Source organism: Vicia villosa, linkage group LG4, assembly GCF_029867415.1.
Source record: "Vicia villosa cultivar HV-30 ecotype Madison, WI linkage group LG4, Vvil1.0, whole genome shotgun sequence".
Taxonomy (NCBI): Eukaryota; Viridiplantae; Streptophyta; class Magnoliopsida; order Fabales; family Fabaceae; genus Vicia; species Vicia villosa.
The window spans coordinates 156,568,525-156,588,603 of NC_081183.1; the positions used below are offsets into that span (position 1 = coordinate 156,568,525).

The following is a 20,079-nucleotide window of genomic DNA, read 5'->3' on the forward strand; positions in this document are numbered from 1 at the left end:
GGATGAAGCTGAAACAGTTTGGTGTTGTGATGAAAACTATTACTCTTGATTGCAGTTTGTTTGTTGTTGTTATTGCCTTTATTGAGATGCACCTATTACTCTTGATTCCATGTCTGTTTTGAACATCTTTTAGATGCAAATAATTTGGGCAGTCTGTTTTAATGACTTGACCTGGGCAGTCTGTTTGTTGGTGTCATGTTCTAATGAACATATTGCAAATGACTTGACCTGGGCAGTCTGTTTGTTGGTGTCATGTTCTAATGAACATATTGCAAATGACTTGACCTGGGCAGTCTGTTTTGAGTACCTCATAAACATCTTGCAAATGACTTGAGTCTAATAACATATTGCAAAATACATGTCTCAAAATACTGTCTCAAAATACATTTCAATACACTAATAACATTACAATTATTTCTAGCAAGATACTATGTTTACAAGCAACACATCTTGCAAACTACATGTCTCAAAACAATTCAAGACAAAACAGTTCCAAAATACATTAGAACACATAACTAGACCATCTTAATTACAAGAACTAAAAACATGAAACAGACAAAACAATTCCAAATGCTCTTCCATTTCTTTGTCTTCTCAATTAGCTCCCCCAATTCCAATGTTTTCAACTTCAAATCTTCTGTCTCTTTCCTGACAGCATCCATCTCTTGGCTCAGCACCTGAATCTTCCATTCATGCTTCATCAAGGTGTCTTCCTTCTCATCTCTACATTCTTCATGGAACCATTCGAAAAAACCACACCCAGAACTGGAATGACCCTATGAAGATATTGGGAACGATGGTTATGGTTACAGAAAAAAAAGACACTTCAGAACAATAATAGAACTCGTAGTACCTTAAAATGCTTGCATCCCCAGAATAGCTTTCCATAGTTGTTAACGGTTTTCGCCCTACGCAATATTGCTTCGTCTCCACACGCGCATAGAAGCTTCGCAAACCCTGTGTAAACTTGCGAATCAATCACATTTCTGGATGTTGAGGATGAAATGCGCCCAGAACTCATGCTTTCTTGTGCAATTTTGTAGTCAATTTGTAACAAGATTGAGTTACAGGATTTTAGGTTAGAGGATTTGGGATTTTTTGAAAATTGCAGTAAGAACCCAAATTATAATAGAGATGATGAACAGTGATTGATCCATCTCACGTGCCATGTCATCAAATGTTAACACCGTTTGAAGCATTTTAACGGTTAAGACCAACGTGCATACTTTTTGGTAACGTATGGGACCATTTTGAAACTTTTAAAAGGTAAAGGACCAAATTGGACCCTAGTGTAAAGGTAGAGGACCAAATTGAGTATTAAGCCTATATTGTATTATTATTTATTATTATTTTAAAAGAGTAGAAATAAGAAACAATAACGGAAAAGGGTTCAGTGTAGCGGGAAAAGAAAATTCGAAGTTTGTCATCTCTGATTCTACATTTCCATTTTCAAATCTCTATTTCTCTCTGAGTTCCACGTTCTTTTTGAAATCCGGTTCAACCATGGGTTCGGTGGAGAAGTACCACGTGATCGAGCTCGTCGGCGAGGGCTCATTCGGCAAAGTCTACAAAGGAAGACTCAAGCACACTGGACAGGTTACTCCTCTCCCTAAAACCAACCATTTCCACTTCCTTCCATTTTCTAACTTCTCACTTTCAATCCTTTTCGTTTTAGACTGTTGCCATGAAGTTCATAATGAAGCACGGTAAAACTGAAAAGGATATTCACAATTTGAGGCAAGAAATTGAGGTAATTCGTTAATTCATTCATAAATTTTGTTTTTCGTTTTAAATAATACTCTTTGATTCTTTGTTTTCTCTTTGCTAACAATTTTTGGTGTAATTTGTTATTGGAAGCTTCGATTCCCATTGGGTTGCAATAGTTAGGGTTTCAGTTAATGTATGTGTAATTTGTTAAAATCATTATTATGTTCCCATAAAAAAAAAGTAAAAATACAAATCATTTTTAATCTCAAGTTCATGGATTTGGTCTGCCATTATTGTTTGTCCTGATTAGTGATTTCCATATACTTCAATAATAGGAAATAGTTTCTACCACTGTTGTCATGTGTCGACCATGTCGGACATTGGAAGCGTTTTTTCGGCTAGTGTTTCTAATTACTACTTATAAATGGCTATGGTAAATGTTGACATTTGATATTTATGAATTTTGCAGATATTAAGGAAGTTGAAGCATGAAAATATTATTCAAATGCTTGATTCCTTTGAAAGCCCGCAAGAGTTTTGTGTTGTCACAGAATTTGCACAAGTAAACTGTCTATTTTCTGCCATTTTTCAGCTTATTGTTTGACTGATTTTGGATTTGCAATACTCTAAATCTATGAAAGTGTTACCACCACTTATCCATTAAAGGTTGATTTAAGTATGCACAACCAGTTCATAGTGGAACAAGGAAGTTTGAATCATACTGATGATAATTTATATTTATTAGGGCGAGCTATTTGAGATAATTGAGGATGACAAATGCCTTCCGGAAGAACAAGTTCAAGCAATTGCAAAGCAATTGGTATTTTTGTCCTAACAAAATTTAGGGGAAGAATTACAAGGATAAGTTTCTTACCTTTTTGGTTTGGATTATGCAGGTAAGAGCCTTACATTATTTGCATTCCAACCGGATCATCCATCGTGATATGAAGCCCCAAAATATCCTCATCGGTTCTGGATCTATTGTCAAGGTTGATTTTACTATTTCTTCATGCAAAGAAACATGCACCAAACATTTCTTTTTGCTTGTTGCTGTAGAAATTTGTCACACCCTTTCGTTATTGTTATGATTTATAATACACACCGATTTCCTGTAAACACACTTCCTCCATGGGGGAATTGCATACATGTTTTCTTTTCATCTTTTAAAGTGAAATTATACTTGTCTTCGAAATCTCTCTAAGAAGGTTAAATCAGAATGCTTGTTTCAAGTATCATGACTATATTTTTAGGAATATATGGGTAGGGAATGTGTATTACTATGTTTATTACAAAGCTGCAAAATTTGCATTCCACGAGTATGAATGATTCTCATGAAAGAAGTAACTTACACATTCCTATGGTTTTGTTCTCTAGGGAGGGGTTGATAAATAAGATTACCATGGGGGGATGAAATTTGTGTAACAACCTCTATACCCCACAAATAATTCCGTGTAATGTTGAAAGGGTTACCCAAACACTTCTTTTGAAAAATACCTGGGAATAAGAATCCCATCATTGTTTACGTGGGAAAGTTATTTCAAGGAATGAAATTGAATATAATATACATCTCTTGATAGTTGAAACAAACTCCCCCTAAAAGACAACTTTTTATTTTTATCACCAAGTTAATTCAAACACTCGTCATATTAATTTTTAATCACATTCACTGATGGTATGGCTTTCATTTCTAGTTTTCTTTACGTACAGTTGATCACAATCTTATTTATATATATTTTCTTAATGTCCAATAGCTTTGTGATTTTGGGTTTGCACGTGCGATGTCCACAAACACAGTTGTTTTGCGATCTATAAAAGGTTTGCCTCATCAGAACACAATTTAATGGCTTTTAATCTCAATTGTAGTAACGTAGCTTGTGTGTAGCTGCTTGTATTTTGAGGAACGGAATTTGTTTTATGCTTTTCAGGCACTCCATTATACATGGCTCCAGAACTTGTCCGAGAACAACCTTACAACCACACAGTAGATTTATGGTCTCTTGGTGTTATATTGTAAGTTGAATATCTCTATCTAGTTTTATCTGTATCTAATAACTCATTTACTGGTATTCAGTTATTCATCTGGCCTAATGTCTTGATATCAAATGCCTTTACATGATTTAAGTTGGCCATTCATTTTCTCATAAACCAAATAGACCCTAATTTTTATTTATTTTACTTTCTATTTGCATTAAATTTATTTTTTCTAACATCAGATTTTCTACCAAACTTCATGTTTGTGGTACTCAAACTCTGCCTTTCCCATTTTTAGTGATGGACCGGACCTATTGCAATTTGCAAATGTGTTTTGAATGATGACATTATCAAACTATTAGTTATATAGCAAGTGTTGTTTAAACATGGCTTTCACACTCTCAATGTTCTTTGTTATTCACATTGAATTGAAGCCTGTTTTTTTTATGCCTATAACAGGTACGAGTTATTTGTAGGCCAACCACCATTTTACACAAATTATGTTTATACTCTCGTCAGACGCATTGTTAACGTACATTTTTTAATCAGACAAGGTTTGTTATACAATCACTTATGTTATTATACTGAAGGATTGACTGTTCACTAATTGACTAATCCAGGATCCGGTTAAATATCCTGATAGCATGACTCCAAATTTCAAAAGCTTTTTAAAGGGTTTGCTTAACAAGGTTGTTTACTACTGAACATTTCTTATTTTCATTTCTACCTTTGAGATCTTACTTTAACCACAATGAATTCATTCACTTTAATTTCCAAATTTATTTTAAGCAGGCACCCGAAAGTCGACTAACTTGGCCTGCTCTTCTTGAACACCCTTTTGTTAAAGCAACTGACAACAAAATTGTGGCCATGGTAGGTATACGAAATTTAATCCAAATAATTAAGCATTGGGCAAAGATGCACATTCTAATTGTAACATAATTGAGTATTCTCAGTTTATTAATTTAGTAAAATATGGATCGAACTGCTTCAGGAACGGCATGAGATAAGTGGTTTGCCAAAGGACAGCGATACAACACAGGGGGTTGAAAGAAAAACCGTTCAAACTTCAACAGGTTCAGGAACTTCTAGTATTGCAGGACGATAGTACCTACTCTACTATTATGTATCAATAAATTGTCTATTAGATGTCTCCAAAAATTTCCCCTTTCCCTCCATATAATGATCTACCTTTTGTCACAGAAAAAAACAATCACACAACAGGTTTGGCGGAGCATATTGCTTCACCACTTCAGAATGAAACTCAGTTAAATGGTCCTAACATGAACGAAACCAATTCTAAAGTGCTTGACGAGTCTCCTAGATTTTCAAACCAAAATGATGCAGCAGAGTCAGGTTTGTCGTCTCTCTTTTATTCCATGCTAATGCGTATTTGTATGCAAATATTTCTTTGGTTGTAACTTGTTAGAAGACATCTAACCCTTTTTTACATATTTCTGACTATCGGCTGCATTCTTATAATAAATTCAAATTAATCTTAAAATTAGAAATATTTTTACTCCAAATACTTATGAGAGGTTCAGTTATTGTCACTTTGCATTTTTTATTTTAAGGGGAAATACTTTTAAGTTAACTATAAAGTGCCTTTTCATTCTACTCTAGAAATCTATAAAGTGCTCCTAATACACATGTATTTACTGTTTTAAACATTTACTAAAATTTAAATAATATGATCTCGCAATTGATTTAAATTTAGAAGGGTACTATTGGTTGGTTTGGTCTATCTTCCATGTATGCATATATGAAGGGAGATAGAATGTATACTCCATTCCAAATCAAGGGATTGAAAACTATTGTTGACTCAGTGCTATCTACATTTACATTACATACAACATTGAGTCCAAAAGAACTAGTGACTAAAAATTGTAAATTTCTTACTAGTTGAAGGAGCAAGAGCTCATGTGTGATGGAAATCAAGGGCGGTCATCTCATAATCATAGCATGGCACAAGTCTTGGAACATTGTTTGGACAATTTTACAAATAAAAAAAACAAATAGAACAAATAATAAAACAAAGGTATACTGAAAATGGGTTGGGTGTAAATAGTTGCAGCTTAGGAAGTTATAAACTAAATTAGGTTTATATTGGGGTGGGAGGGGTAGTTCAATTTGTTTAAGCTAGCTGAGTTAAGGGTTAATGGAGTTGGAGGTCATGGGTTCAATCCAACTAACAATTTGCCATTAAAAAAAGAGGATTATGTGTAGTATGTTTACCTTTATGAGGGGCTGTAGGCAGTCATTATAAGGTTTAGGAATGACTTTGATACCATTTCATTAATCACATCTCAAAATCTAGCTGTTGGGTGAAGATATATAACTGGTTTTTATATTATCAGATACAGTATTTTGTATATATGCATGCCCTTAGCATTTACTAATTGTAACGTGAATGGACAAACTCATGTATTCTAATTTCTCAGACTATACTCAAGCCAGAACACAGGTGTTGATCATTCTTAAATTGGAAATATAGTCACCTTGATTATGAGTGAAACCTTAAAAAAGTTTAGCAGCAGCTTTCCATTTTTCACAAACAGGTAGACTGAATCAGGGCTGCATCTGTTTTCTAATGACATGACAGTTAGTCTCAGATGTAAACCAGATGTTGCATCAAACTGATCCTGGCCAATAAATATATGCTAATCCTGGCCTAAATAGATAAGGCGTCATTCTCATACATATTGTTACTAGCGAATGCATACAATGTGTCACAATTACAAATTTATACAGTATAGCACTTGCTAGTGCTTTTTACAGTCAAGATTGCACTTCTTTTCCGAATCCTTTCATTTGAATGAATGTAATGTAATAGTAGTGTCAGAGCTTCTGCTGTTTAGAATTGGAAATGACATTTTACACCAACCAAACATAATGTCTAACGGTCAATTAAATCCAAAATATAAAAAGTTCTTGCATCTGGCCCATGGTTCCTTTGTACTGGTTCTTGTGAATTGTGATAATTGGGAAAAGAATGGCATGATACTCCTTAACAAGATTGAATCAGATACTTCTGCATATTAAGCTAAAGCCTCCTAAAACTTTCTCTCGTTTTGTGTAGAACTGAAATCAATGAATAATGGACGTAAGAATCAGTTTAGTGCACATTTAGGGATTTTATTGACTTTAGTATGGAGTCAAATTGCAGTTTTGCTCTTTTTGCTTTGCAAAGTGAATTGTCAAATATATCCTGTAACACACGCACACAGTCTCGCACATTATTAAAATACTCTTTATCTTACATAAACACCTGGATTGCTGTGATTGTGAATGCTTCTGAGCAGGCTGCCAAAGACTAGACAGACTTGAAAGTAACTCTCGCACTGTCGAAGGTGCAAAAGTAATTGGTCAAGACAATGAAGCATTGGGATTTGTTCTGCAACCCCTGAAAAGATGGTCGAAGGGATCTCAAAATATTTGCAGGTATGTTTGCGAGGCAGACTTAAACTTTGATTTTGCATTTAGAGTCCTCATGAATTCCACTTAAAATTGAATTGGTTTTAATGTCTTGAGCTTACTCAACATTATTTAAATTTTTTATTTATTGAAATTTTGTTCATTATCTTCTAGGGAACCTTCTTTTGACTTCAATGGCCTATTATTTATCTCTGAAGTCTTTCTTTTATAATCTACAGTGATCAAGATCTTCCTGCTTCAAACCAGTCATTAAGAATTTTCTCAAATTTAGTTGATGCCGGTGTTTTCAGTTCTACTGAACAAATAGATGAACTCATAAGTGAGCTTCTTTTGTTTACCAGATCTGTTGTATCATTGAAATCTGCTGAAGTTTTTGAGCTGTTAGCAAAGGTACATCACTTACACATTTGATCTATTGTTTTCTTCCGTCAAGACTTGTATTCTTTTCCTCTTATTTACCTATGATGAATTTAAAATGCGTGGATCTTCATTTGATCTATTGTTACCTCGGGCACTAACAGTTACTTGCAGCACACTAAAACTTAGTAAAAGGAGGAAAAAAGAATACCAAAATTATGGGGTTGTATCTAGGATGAACCACCTACTAAGTGGTTCATGAGTGAATCACTTATATATATATCATAGGATTTACTTAAAAAATAATGAAGGGTTTAGATGGATTAAAAACAAATAAAGAACATGCGGATATTTTCACACCCAAACCTAACTCCATCTTCTCTCACGTTTTCCTTTATCATTGCCCTCTCTCTGTGAAAGTGGTCCTTCAAATACACTTCAAATCATCATCTACCAAATGAGACACTAGTTGGTGGGATGCTAATAATTTCAAATCTCTAACTATAACAAAATTTGCTCTTTTCTTCTTCCTGAACACTGTGAAATAAAATTGTAATTAAAACTTTATTTTGGCATCAGAAACCTTACTTTAATGGCTGATGTTCTTTGAATCGCATTTTTTTCATAATGGAAAAAATTCTTCCTTTGTCATTACAAAAATTTGCGTGACATTCAAATAGATTCCATCACTTGCTTTTGTTATCATTCATTTTGCAAAAATAAATAGATATTCAATTTGATAAATGATTAAGAAACTGAAGTTTTATTTTATATTTCTGTAATATCCATAAAGCAAGTTGGTTTCACTAAACTCAGTAATGGTGAATATCATAATCTTGTCTCAGTGAAGTTAATTGAGGATGTTAAGACAAGGAAGGTGGAAGAATTTTTTGTAACGGTGGTTATATAGGCTTGTGAATAGTGAAAAGGAAAAGAGACTTGAAGAAAATGAAAAAAAATATAATTGGGTGGTTACGGTCTATAATAAAATTGCTAGTTAGATTAATCTACACTTCTACAGGCTCTTATTTGTTCTTTCTATGTGGTCCATTGGTGAGGGATTTGTTAGAGCCCTCACTCTAGCATATTATGGGAGACATAAAAGCAAACCATGAAAACAGAAAGTTATTTGAATCTAAAACTAGGCATACCAACTCTATTGCGAGAGAAGTCTTCCTTAATGATTTGTAGTGATTAAGGCTCATGAATCCCGGATTCTAACACACATATGACACTGCTAATTTTAAGACCATTGTAACAACTAACAAGCTATTCTCATTGAACAAGCAATACTGCGAAGGGGGTCCCTTATACGTTAGGAACCTGACTGTTCAGTATGAGCATCAAATTATTACAAATATGGTAGACATAAATGCAAAACAGAGATAGAGAGGGTAAAATGAACCTGTATAGATTGATTATTGATGATCATACAGCTGTAAGCAACACCTCAAATATGATGGTGAAACTTAAGATGGGTGGTGATGGTGAACAACATACTTTCAAAGGGTGTGCTCCAGTTTTGGAGGCCATCAAATTTAAAAGGATACCTTCTATAGCGCCAGGGGAAAATGAAGGTTCTTCTTCTCTTTCTTTCCTTGAGAAGTTCGAGGATAGAAGGGTAAATTTTGGGCCGCTCTTTGGTAAAGTTGTTGCCGAGCAGATACAATCATGTCCATGGTGTGGGGATGTGGCGGGGGATGTTTCGGCTTCTGAGATGGAGGAGCATGAACGGTTGATTGAAGGTGTAGTCAGTCTCTTTGTCCTTGACTGATGCATCTGCAATGCCTTCCCATGTGCCTCTACCTCAGTCCTTGAGTGAAGAATCTGTTGTGCCTCCACCTCCGTCTTTGATTGATGAATCTGCTATGCCTGCGCCTCAGTCCTCAAGTGATGCAGCTACTGTACCTTCCCCTAAGCCTACATCTGAGAAAGAGCTAAGGAGGTTAGTAAAGGAAAAGAAAATATCTGCTACTACATCTGAGAAAGAGCTAAGGAGGTCATTAAGGGAAAAGAAAGTACCTGCTACATAGAAAACTTAACTTTCGATTAATTGTTGTGAGGGAGTTGCAGTTTTATTCTTATCAGTTGTTGTATCGTATCCTGGTTTTGGTGTAGTTGGTGTGTATTTTTGGGACTTCGTGGTGCAGGGGCTTGTGTTGGCTATTTTTTAGCCTTGTTCTTGTTTGTTGTGTATGTACACTATTTGCGCTTTTTCGTGTTTGTATGAACAAATTTGTGGTTATGTTTAAAAAAAAATATTAGAGTTTGACCTAACTCATCCTTACAAGATAAGGTGAGGAGTGGCCCTCAATATATACTCTTTCAATGTTCTATCTCCAACCAATGTAGAATTTTAGGACCGTGGATATTAACGGTGGACGGTCCATGGTCCGATCGATAGGCTCTGATACCATATTAGAACTTGACCTAACTCATCCTTACAAAACCGGTTGGTAAGGTGAGGAATGTCCCACTATATATACTCTTTCAATGTTTTATCTCCAACCAATATAGGACTTTATGTTCTTCCTAATAATAGAGATAGGTGGGATTACAAATGAACTTGTTGGAGAACCCACATTATTTTAGCATTGTTTTCTTTTAATACTTTTATTTACAACATACATAAATTTAATATGTCTCATTTTATGCTCTTTGATTAATCATTTTTGCCCTATTTTTGGTGGATACTTTTATGAAATTAATTGGCAACATTTTCTCCCATGATTGGCTAGTTAAACTTCAAGCATTTTGTTTTGTGCAGGGTTTCTCTATCACCAAAATTTTGTTAGATATTGGTGGGAAATTCTTTTCAAAATCATATTCAAATCACTGGGTTGAATTGGTTGAAATCTATTCTCAGGTGATACTCTAACTATCATGTAAAATTTTCATCTTGATGGAAATTTATATTGAATGTGACAATGTAAATCTTAACTATATTGTTTAGTTTTTTTTTGGTATTCATGTTAGAAATGGTGATCACATTGAAAACAAGCCATAAATAGAAGAGATGAGAGAAAATAGAGAAAGAGAGAAGAGAGGAGAAAAAATAGAGTTAACAAAATTTGGAATTTTCTCATAATTCTATTACATGATAGTTTATATAGTAGCTTGAGAGGATTGCGTAGGTGAAGCCATGAGAGATTGGGGAAAAGGCACAAAGGATCAAAAGAAGCTCATGATACCGTGTTAGTAATGGTGATCACATTGAGAAGAAGCCATAGAGAGAAGAGAGGAGACAAAAGAGAGAGTAACAAAATTTGGAATTTTCTCATTGAATATAATTCTGTTACATTAGAGTTTATATAGAGCAGTTATTGTAACGATCTCTCAACAGAATTCAGTTAGACTCCTAATTAAGTTCTGTAACACATTATACTCTATTCATAATAATTCATATCTTCATAACCAATTTCTAGCATACCTTAAATATTACTCCCTTCATTCCTATTTATAAATAAATTTTAACTTTTTAAATTCATTAAAAAATTGATGTATCTAACCTATATATAGTCTAAATACATCATTTATTCAATGAACCTTAAAAGTCAAAATTTGCTTATAAATAGGAATGGAGGGAGTAGATTGGACAACGGATAGATGAAAAAAATCTTGTTAAATATGCATTTCTTACCGTTTGCAGCACTCATTTATTAATGTGTAATTGCAGGTTGTAACTTTGGCAAATGATGCATCTGGAAGAGTTCTGTATGAGTCTAGTGCATGCATTACAATCATGTTGTCTAAAGTTGCTCAGGTGCTTAGATCATCTCAAATTTCAAGCTCAGAGACACTGAATGAAACAGCTAACAGAATTATAGAGCATGCAAAAACATCTGGCTTAATTGACCATTTGTGCTCATGCTTAGCAACTTCAGGTTCGGGTCTTATTGCAGGTTCTTCCAATATGCTACGGGCTGCTTCTGAAGCATGCAGGGCTGCATGGTCTTTGATTAATGCTCTGGATGTCCTTTTTATGAGAAAAAGTGCCATTTTGTTTCCCATCATTGCATTGCAGCGTCATTTTTCTCAGAGGACAGAAATTATGGATCACAGACAAGATCCCTTGTTTGATGAAGAATCAACAAAAATGGTTGATATAATGGCAAGAGCATTCCTGAGATCCAAAGCTGTTCAGGTTGCTGTGTACTACTGTTTTCACCAACGGATTGAGTCTGCAACAATTTGTTGTCTTCAGGTACTTCTGTGCGCCTGCCCTTGTTTTAGGGATTACTGTTATGACATCGAGTTGAATATTTTATATTGGCTGCATAACGTAGACCTTTCTAACATTTTGTATTGTTTCTCTAATAAAGTTATAATGCTTAATTGTTATTGGTACAAATGTTATAGTTGCAGAATGGCATATTTGAAGGTAATTCAAAATTTTAATTCCATATTTCTTTTTCCTTTTCAGCTTTTGTCAAGGTGCTGCCTCCATAATGGAGTTGTTCCATCTGTCCTTTGTGGTTTGCCCAGTTCCCTTCCTGTGACTACTGTTGTAAGTGGTGGTGGTGACAGAACTATTGTTTCAGAGATTTTCTCAGTTTTGTCAATATGCAGTTCCGCTCTCAATAAAGATGCACTCCCTGTAGAACCAAGTAACACTAAATGCAAATTAGCAAATCCTTCTGCTCTGGTTCGTCATTCATGTCTCATTCTCACAATAATTGCACAATATTTGAAGTCAGCTGGAAGAAATTCTGCAACTTTTATGCTCACCACCTCACCAAAGAAGCAGCTGGCTCGACTCTCAATCCTTGCTCATCACGTTTCTTATGATGATAAAACAAAAGCCTCTTTCCAACATCAAAGTGCATCAGCTATGTTGGCTTTGGCGTCCATTCTTTCCCTCGAATCTGGAACTTCGACTGAGTCTCCGATATCTGAAATTGCTATGCCTTTAATTCCCCGAACTTCTACCCTAAGTGACCATCTTAAGTTTTCATCAGGTAATGAAAATGAACTGGACCATGGAAATTTTAATGGGAAGCTCCCATATTGGCTAGGGGTAAAAGATGGATGTGTTGGTCTTTTAGATTCCAAACTCAAGTTGGGAGGACCATTAGCTGTTCAGCAGTTGTGTGCAAGTGGTATACCTCTTCTTTTAATCGGCTTATTAAGCAATGGGTTTTTAAATGCTTCTCAAGAAAACGAGTGCCAAAACGATAAAGTTGGATTGTCTCCTATTGGTGTTGTGTGCACAGTTTCATCATTATGTCATTGTCTCTCTGGCGGCGCTTTGATTTTTCGTCAGATTTTAATTAGGAATGAACATGTTAAGCTCATATCCAACTTAATATGCGATGTTCATCTTGAGTTGATAAAATTCTGGACTGGACCTGGTGGAGGGAGAGCAGGAGTCAGAGATCTAATAAATGCAGTCATAGATCTCTTAGCATTTCCTTTTGTTGCTCTTCAAAATGCACATGGCTTGCAGTCAGCCACTGCTTCTGTTAGCAGTGGGTTTCTTCTTTATGTTGGTTCCCCTGGTCAGAGAGTATGCGTGGAAGACAATGATACAGTTAAGGCAATAGAAGAAGACATGGGTAAATACATTAAGATCCTTATGGAGGTAAAATCCTCTTTCAACCCCCTTTGGTAATTTATATGGATTATTGGAAATGGCTTCAAACAAATACTGTTTTTTCATGGGCTACCAATATGCCACTGCATGCTATTAATGTTTGTTATTAAGCAGTAGCTGATGGTAGGTTACTTTTTTTTTGAAAAATCACTGCTAGTACACTATTTAATGCACCAATTACTAGTTTCTGTGATGATAATTTTATTTTTGGTATTATTTTATCTGTTGTTTTCAGTAATTGAAATTTATATTTGATTCAGTGGCCTGCTATTTATCTTTTTACTTTCACTGTGTTGTTGATGGCGGATGGTGGTTCATGGCGGAGAGCCAAAATCCCTCCATACCATTTTGTGGGCCGTTATAGTGGATTATGGTGGGAAAACCCGCAATATCGGCCAATATTTGCCTTTGCGGCGAGCCCAAAAACCACAATGGTTATCCTCCATGGCGGATATTTGATAACCCTGCACTCGATTGCTTGTTGAACTGCTATTTTACAACATCCATGCTCCTAAGCAATTGTGTTAGGATATTGGTTTGGGCCTTAGTCCAAACCAAATAAATAGGAGTTAGCTCAATTAGTTAGTTTTTATTCCCCAAATAATTAGGAGTAGCTCAGTTAGTTAGTTTTTATTCTCCAAATAAATAGGAATTGGCTTAGTTAGTATTCCCCATATAAATAGGAGTGTATGGGGCAGTAGCTAGTAGGATTATTATTTTCTGTTTTCCTTATTAGGGTTTAGGCAATGAGAGAATTGTTTCTCTGACTGAGGAGCAGCAGCTCTGGAATTCTGTTCTGTTTTCATATTCAGTAATAAAATAATTTTCTCCATTATATTCTATCTTACCTCTGTTCTATCAATTGGTCCGACCTACCGGATCGTCGAGGTGCCAGCATTTGTGTCATTCAAAGATGATTGCAGAAGAAGAAGTGTTAGAAGAAGGAATGGTTGAGAGAATTGACGCAATTGAATTGAGAATGGGAAGATTGGAAGAATCAGTTAAATCCTTTAAGTTGGAGTTTCGTCAATTGCTAAGGACAGAGATGGCTAAGCATGTGGGGCATATTCTCGCAGAGAATCTTAGCTCTGATTGGAGTGTGTTTCCGATACCAAATATTATGAAAGAGAACTGTGGAACAGAGTTTCATACTGCTGCAAAGTCAGAAAAGGGAGATGCAATGGAGAAGAAGGAAACCAATGGGGTGAGCAAAGATGTGATCCTTGTGGCTGAGAAGCCAGAGAAGGGACTGACGAAGTCACAGAGTTTAGAGTCACTAATATCACCTCCAGCTCAGAAGACTTTGACCACGTCGTCACCAGTCAGATATTGTTGGAAGAGGGTCCCTCCCCATTCCAAATCATCATATTCGTGGAAATCATGGATGGAGTTTCTACCTCTGACGCAAGCCAAGGAGAAGCACGAAAATCATATATCGGTGGCTCGCATACTGCCGCCGAAACCACCAGACATTGGTTCATTCGTGAAGCACCTTCTAAAGCAAAAACCATCGGCCAAGCCGCCAGATCTCAGCGAATCCGTGGTCAGAGAGAGAGTAGAGAAGAGAGGAAAGATGAAAAAGATGAGGCGTCGCATGTGCATGCGGCTGCCGCCGCCAGATCCTCCATATGAAGGTTACAATATGAATTTAGCGTGCATCATGGTTGCTGAAGGAAGGAAGGATCCAAAAAAGTTGAGGCAAAAGCGACAATTTCAAAGGGGTTTTAAAGAGAAAAGCTGCAGACCATCATCAAGAGATAGTAAGAATGAAGATGTGCAACAGGTTCGATTGTTTGAAGTCGGTCTATCAAGTTCTCAACAATGGGATCCAGGGAGATGCAAAAGCTACAGTAGTGTTGTTGCTGTGTTTCAAGAAAATGAACTCCAAGTATGGTTTTGTGGTTTGCTGAAGTGCAAATTTGGTCTTGTTTTAGACCCACCATTACCTTGCAAGGGAAGTGTTTGGCATGTCATTGTTATATGTTGAAGGACATTTTCTCATCTCAACCTTGAGGACAAGGTTGTATTTTTGGTTGCCGGTATTGTTAGGATATTGGTTTGGGCCTTAGTCCAAACCAAATAAATAGGAGTTAGCTCAATTAGTTAGTTTTTATTCCCCAAATAATTAGGAGTAGCTCAGTTAGTTAGTTTTTATTCTCCAAATAAATAGGAATTGGCTTAGTTAGTATTCCCCATATAAATAGGAGTGTATGGGGCAGTAGCTAGTAGGATTATTATTTTCTGTTTTCCTTATTAGGGTTTAGGCAGTGAGAGAATTGTTTCTCTGACTGAGGAGCAGCAGCTCTGGAATTCTGTTCTGTTTTCATATTCAGTAATAAAATAATTTTCTCCATTATATTCTATCTTACCTCTGTTCTATCAAATTGCTTTGAAGTTTACAGGTTGGTGTGCCTAGTATTATCCTTCGATGCCTAGATTATATGGAGTTGAATGATTTGGGCAGGCCTGTGGCCTTTCTTGCTAAAATGGTATGCCAACGACCTTTAGCAGTCCAACTTGTGAGTAAAGGTCTTTTGGATCCAAATAGGATGAAAAAGTTGTTCGACCTTTCGGCACCAAAAGAGGTTATGCTGGATGCTCTTATGATCATTTCTGATCTTGCTCGTATGGACAAGGTTAGTTTTTACTCTTCACCAAATAGTTTGATTACAGACAAAAGGTAGTGAATACAAATTAAAGGAAAGAGATAGATTTGTGGACATATTGCCGAGCATATTACTCTTCATTCCTTTTTAAGTGTCATGGTTTAGAAGTTTTTTGTTCTTATTTACTTTTCATTTTCAGTTCAAAGTAATATAATTGTTATGTCAAAGTTACCTCCAACTATTTGTCGTAGAGAGAAAAATAGGTAGAATGCAATAATTAAAAGTTAAGAGTATTTCAAGAAAAAGGCAAATAACTATCAAAAATAACAAAATATGTTGGAAATTCCACCTTCATTGCGGCCTTCCCCTAGTCGCCTAATTGCAGCATTTGTGTTGCCTTCATTGCAGCCTCCAACACCTACATTGTCTTGGTTTGGAGGGATGAATTTAGTCCCACATTACTTAGAGATATGACTTGTGTTGAGTTTATAAGTGGGGGCAATCATCATCTTATAAGCCGGTTTTGTAGGGGCGAGTTAGGCCCAACCATAATTTTAAGAAAATGTATCCTTTTAAAGTAACGAAAGTAGAACAGTTTTAGTGAGAAGCATTTTTATGTGTTTTATACATATTAGATAATACTCATTTTGGTATCCTCGTATTGCGTCATTCTCAATTTCATTCCCAAATGATTTATTGTTTAATAGTTTAGAATAACAAACTGGAATTACACAATGAGGATGTACAAACAAATATATATTCTAGAGAGAATCTCTCAAAAAAAGGAAAAATAAGAAACTAAGGAAACCATATCAACGATAATAAAAATAGAGAAAATATTTCTAATTATGACTATAACTACTAAAACTCAAATTGGAGAATATACACCTTATGCATCCAACTTGTTGCGCATAAAATTTACGCAAGGTTCCAGTAGAGATTTGGTGAAGGTATTAGGGAGTTGATTATTAGAGCTAACTGATAATCTGAAAGTGAGGGGAATGAATTTTAGCCATATATTAAATCATGGCAGTCTCGGCTGTTCTGCATCACCAACGTTCTGTGCCGTTTCTGTCACCGATTTCTCGACCCTTCCGACGCGTTGCCCGACTGTGACGTTCTGGCGTGGTCTGACGCGTTTTTGCCCGACTGTGCCATTCTGGTGTGGTCTGATGCGATTTTGGCAACTGTGCCATCGGCCGTTCCAGCCGAGTTTAACAATCTAGCTATTGATATCAGTTAGTTATCTATTTTGTTTTATTTCAATTTCGTATATCACTCCTTGATTTACGAAGTTGACTTTATGTTCTCTCTCTCCTATAAAAGGAGGATTCTTTTAATAGAATAAGACATCTTCTAAGTTCCTATAGGCTTTTCTACATATATATAGCTCCAATGGTCTCATCTAATCCTTATGGATGAATCAATTAGTGTTTTAAGGCTTAGTTTAAGGAATTTGTTCTTGTAATGTCAATGTCCATTTGAAGAAACATTCTTTTATGGTTTCTGGCATACAATGCATATTTTGGGTTATTTTTTATTTGGACCGGTATAGTTGTTTCATATGTATTGCTTTTTGGGTGTTCCATAATCATAGTTTGCAAAATGATTATTATTTTCTGTTTCCTGGTGTTCAGGGATTCTATGAATACATTAAAGGTGCTTTTGTTTTGGAGTTCTTGAAAAGTTTTCTTTCACACGAAGATCCGAATATGCGTGCCAAAGCTTGCAGTGCTCTTGGAAACATGTGCCGTCACAGTGCCTTTTTTTACAGTTCTCTTGTAAGTATAATAATGAAGAATATAGAAACAAAGTATTTTGTATGATCAAACTATCAAAGCAAATTTGTGGACTTGTTTTTATAATTTTTCTTATGTCCTTCTCATTTTTTTCTATCATGAGATTCATGACATGCTTAAATCCTAGATAGATACATACAATTTTTGTAACTTGGATCTAAAATATAGCCGTTGCCTAAAAGGAAAAATAAGTTTTCCTTTTTCAATGAGTGAACACATTTTCATTACACAAAAATTCAGACATCGAATCAAATATGAAAAACCAAAATCTGACACTTAACTTTTTGCAGCTATCACATTTTGAATTCACTTATTACATTTGGAATTTGCAGGCAAGATATCAAATCGTTAGTATCCTTATTGACCGATGCTCTGATCCGGACAAACGAACAAGGAAATTTGCTTGTTTTGCTGTAAGTTTTAGCTTCCACTTCTAAAGCCCAAAATTTATTCTGTATGATGGCATATGTTATGTCCTGTTGTCATCCTGTTTTTAGAACATATACCATCACACTTATGCTTTTCCATGCCATGAGTGCACTGTAATTATAATTTCTCTTATGTCTTTTAATCTGATGTCCCATACCCGAGATTAGATTGGAAATGCAGCTTACCACAGTGATGTGTTGTATGAAGAGCTGAGGAGGTCGATTCCTCATCTGGCAAATTTGTTGCAAAAAGCAGAGGAGGACAAGACCAAGGCAAATGCAGCAGGTGCACTTAGCAATCTGGTTCGCAACTCTGACAGACTTTGTGAAGACATTGTGTCTAAAGGAGCGGTTCAGGTAAGTGCACACTGCATTTTTTAATATTTTGAAATAATTTACACTATTATTCTAGTTATACAGTCAAATGCAATTTCATCAGTCTTCACATCTAAATAAGTTAACACTAAACTGTTTTTCGCCTGAATCATCAAATTCAGTCAGATTCACTTTAGATTTTTACCTAAACTTTTTTTAGTTTCCTTTAGCCTTTATTTTGAGGGAAAGGGAAGGGAGAATTTTGTAAAAAGGGAAAGCTTGTGTGAAAAGAATGGAGGTATTTAGGTAGAGAGGGGTTTGGGGAGTTTATTTTTATTCATAATACAAAATTCCCCTTGTTTGGTGAAACTAAAAAATTGTATTGTAGGAGGGGTTTGGAGGATTTTAGGGGGCTTTGATAAATTGTTCAAATATGATATATGTTATATTATTCTGAAAAGAAAAAAAAATTAATGATAAACATTTATTTATCATTGTATACAAAATCATTCTTTTAATTTAAAGATTTCTCTAATTTTTATTTAAAAAAAAAAAAATTGTCTTTCCAAATCCCTCCCTTCTCCTCCCTTCCCGCCCTAACTCGCAAACAAAACCTTAAAATTTAAGATGATTACACAATTTTTCTTTTTAAAATGTATGCAAATTCACTTTAAATTTTTATTAAATCGTAGTCATAAAAAGTTTTATAATTTTAAAATGAAAAACACTTTCATATATATTAGAGAGAAAATTATGATTACACGGTTCAAATGATTAAATTGTTCTTCAAATAATTTCATCAATTTAAACCTTTTGACTTCCATATCACTTTTTAATTTTAAGTTTGCAGTTACTATACTATGACCATTTTATCCTATAATAAAATAAGTTCTAAAAATTAACTGCTTGCTGATGTGAGTCCATCTCTACCAGCAGCTAGCCAGTCACGCCTGAACAAAAAAGTTTAATTAGAAATAGGAAATAGCATCTGTTAGTTGGACATAATAACTAATGGCATTATCAAGTAGTTGCAGTAGCTAAAGTTTAGTAGTTAGATAGTTAGAGTATAATGGTTGCAGTAACTATGAAGAGTATTTGCAAATTTTATCTTATCTTTCTTGAGGATGAAAGATGATAAGTTACTTATATGTCTCCCTTCGAGCTTTGACGTGTTACAAGCCTTTATTATACTGCCAATACTACCAGCTATTTTTGTAGCAATTTGATGTATATCTTTGATGTCCTTTCCCTTTGCAGTCTCTCCTGAAATTAATTTCCGATTATGCGGTATCAGCACTAAATCCAAGCAGAAATGATTCAACAAACGAGTCTCCTCTAAAGATTGCTCTCTTTTCCCTTGCAAAGATGTGTGCTCATCCACTCTGCAGGAAGTTCATCAGTTCATCCCCTTTGTTCCCTGTAATTGGAAGGCTTCTACAGTCTCCAGAATCATCCATTGCCAAATATGCATCAGTGATCATTAACAAAGTTGCTGAACCTTGACGTTCGTACCACTATTTTGATTGACTTCCAAGTCATTCGGTTCACCGTTGAATATTTGTAACTAGACCGTAAAACTGCACGTAAGTGATTTTGTCAAGTGATGCTTTGTTTTGGTCGATGGAAATAAAGAGTAATATAGAATGTTAACTGAATCTTTCCGTTCATATGTAAATATATTTAGAATAAAATATTATATATAATATTACTTAAATATTTTTGTATATTCTTTGTGTAATTAATTCAATTGACGGTATAATTCACTATATAACATAACTTCCGTTCCGTTGTGCTATTCAGTCACATGGGTTTTTTAAATGTCTCATTATCTTGTATTTTAATATGTTTTAGAGTTCATTGAGATAAAA

General features: G+C 35.1%; 1 protein-coding gene across 3 annotated transcripts; it reads left to right on the forward strand.

The window, feature by feature from the left end:
* Positions 1 to 1,376: 1,376 nt before the first annotated feature.
* On the forward strand, positions 1,377 to 19,993 carry LOC131595647 (serine/threonine-protein kinase TIO-like). 3 transcript variants are annotated; one of them, XM_058868058.1, is made up of 22 exons: positions 1,377 to 1,596; positions 1,676 to 1,750; positions 2,177 to 2,269; positions 2,453 to 2,527; positions 2,604 to 2,696; positions 3,459 to 3,522; positions 3,633 to 3,717; positions 4,138 to 4,210; positions 4,299 to 4,367; positions 4,471 to 4,551; positions 4,673 to 4,754; positions 4,882 to 5,034; positions 6,981 to 7,119; positions 7,332 to 7,503; positions 10,238 to 10,336; positions 11,147 to 11,674; positions 11,894 to 13,051; positions 15,466 to 15,699; positions 17,307 to 17,450; positions 17,801 to 17,881; positions 18,065 to 18,253; positions 19,469 to 19,993. In XM_058868058.1, exons 1-22 carry the CDS (start codon positions 1,504 to 1,506, stop codon positions 19,712 to 19,714), a joined length of 4,026 nt encoding a protein of 1,341 aa, XP_058724041.1. In that variant the 5' UTR covers positions 1,377 to 1,503; the 3' UTR covers positions 19,715 to 19,993. The 3 variants fall into 3 exon arrangements, with proteins under 3 accessions (XP_058724041.1, XP_058724042.1, XP_058724043.1); XM_058868059.1 differs by lacking the exon at positions 19,469 to 19,993 and having other exon boundaries at positions 18,105 to 18,233; XM_058868060.1 differs by lacking the exons at positions 1,377 to 1,596; positions 1,676 to 1,750; positions 2,177 to 2,269; ... (1 more) ...; positions 2,604 to 2,696; positions 4,138 to 4,210 and having other exon boundaries at positions 3,457 to 3,522.
* Positions 19,994 to 20,079: the final 86 nt, after the last annotated feature.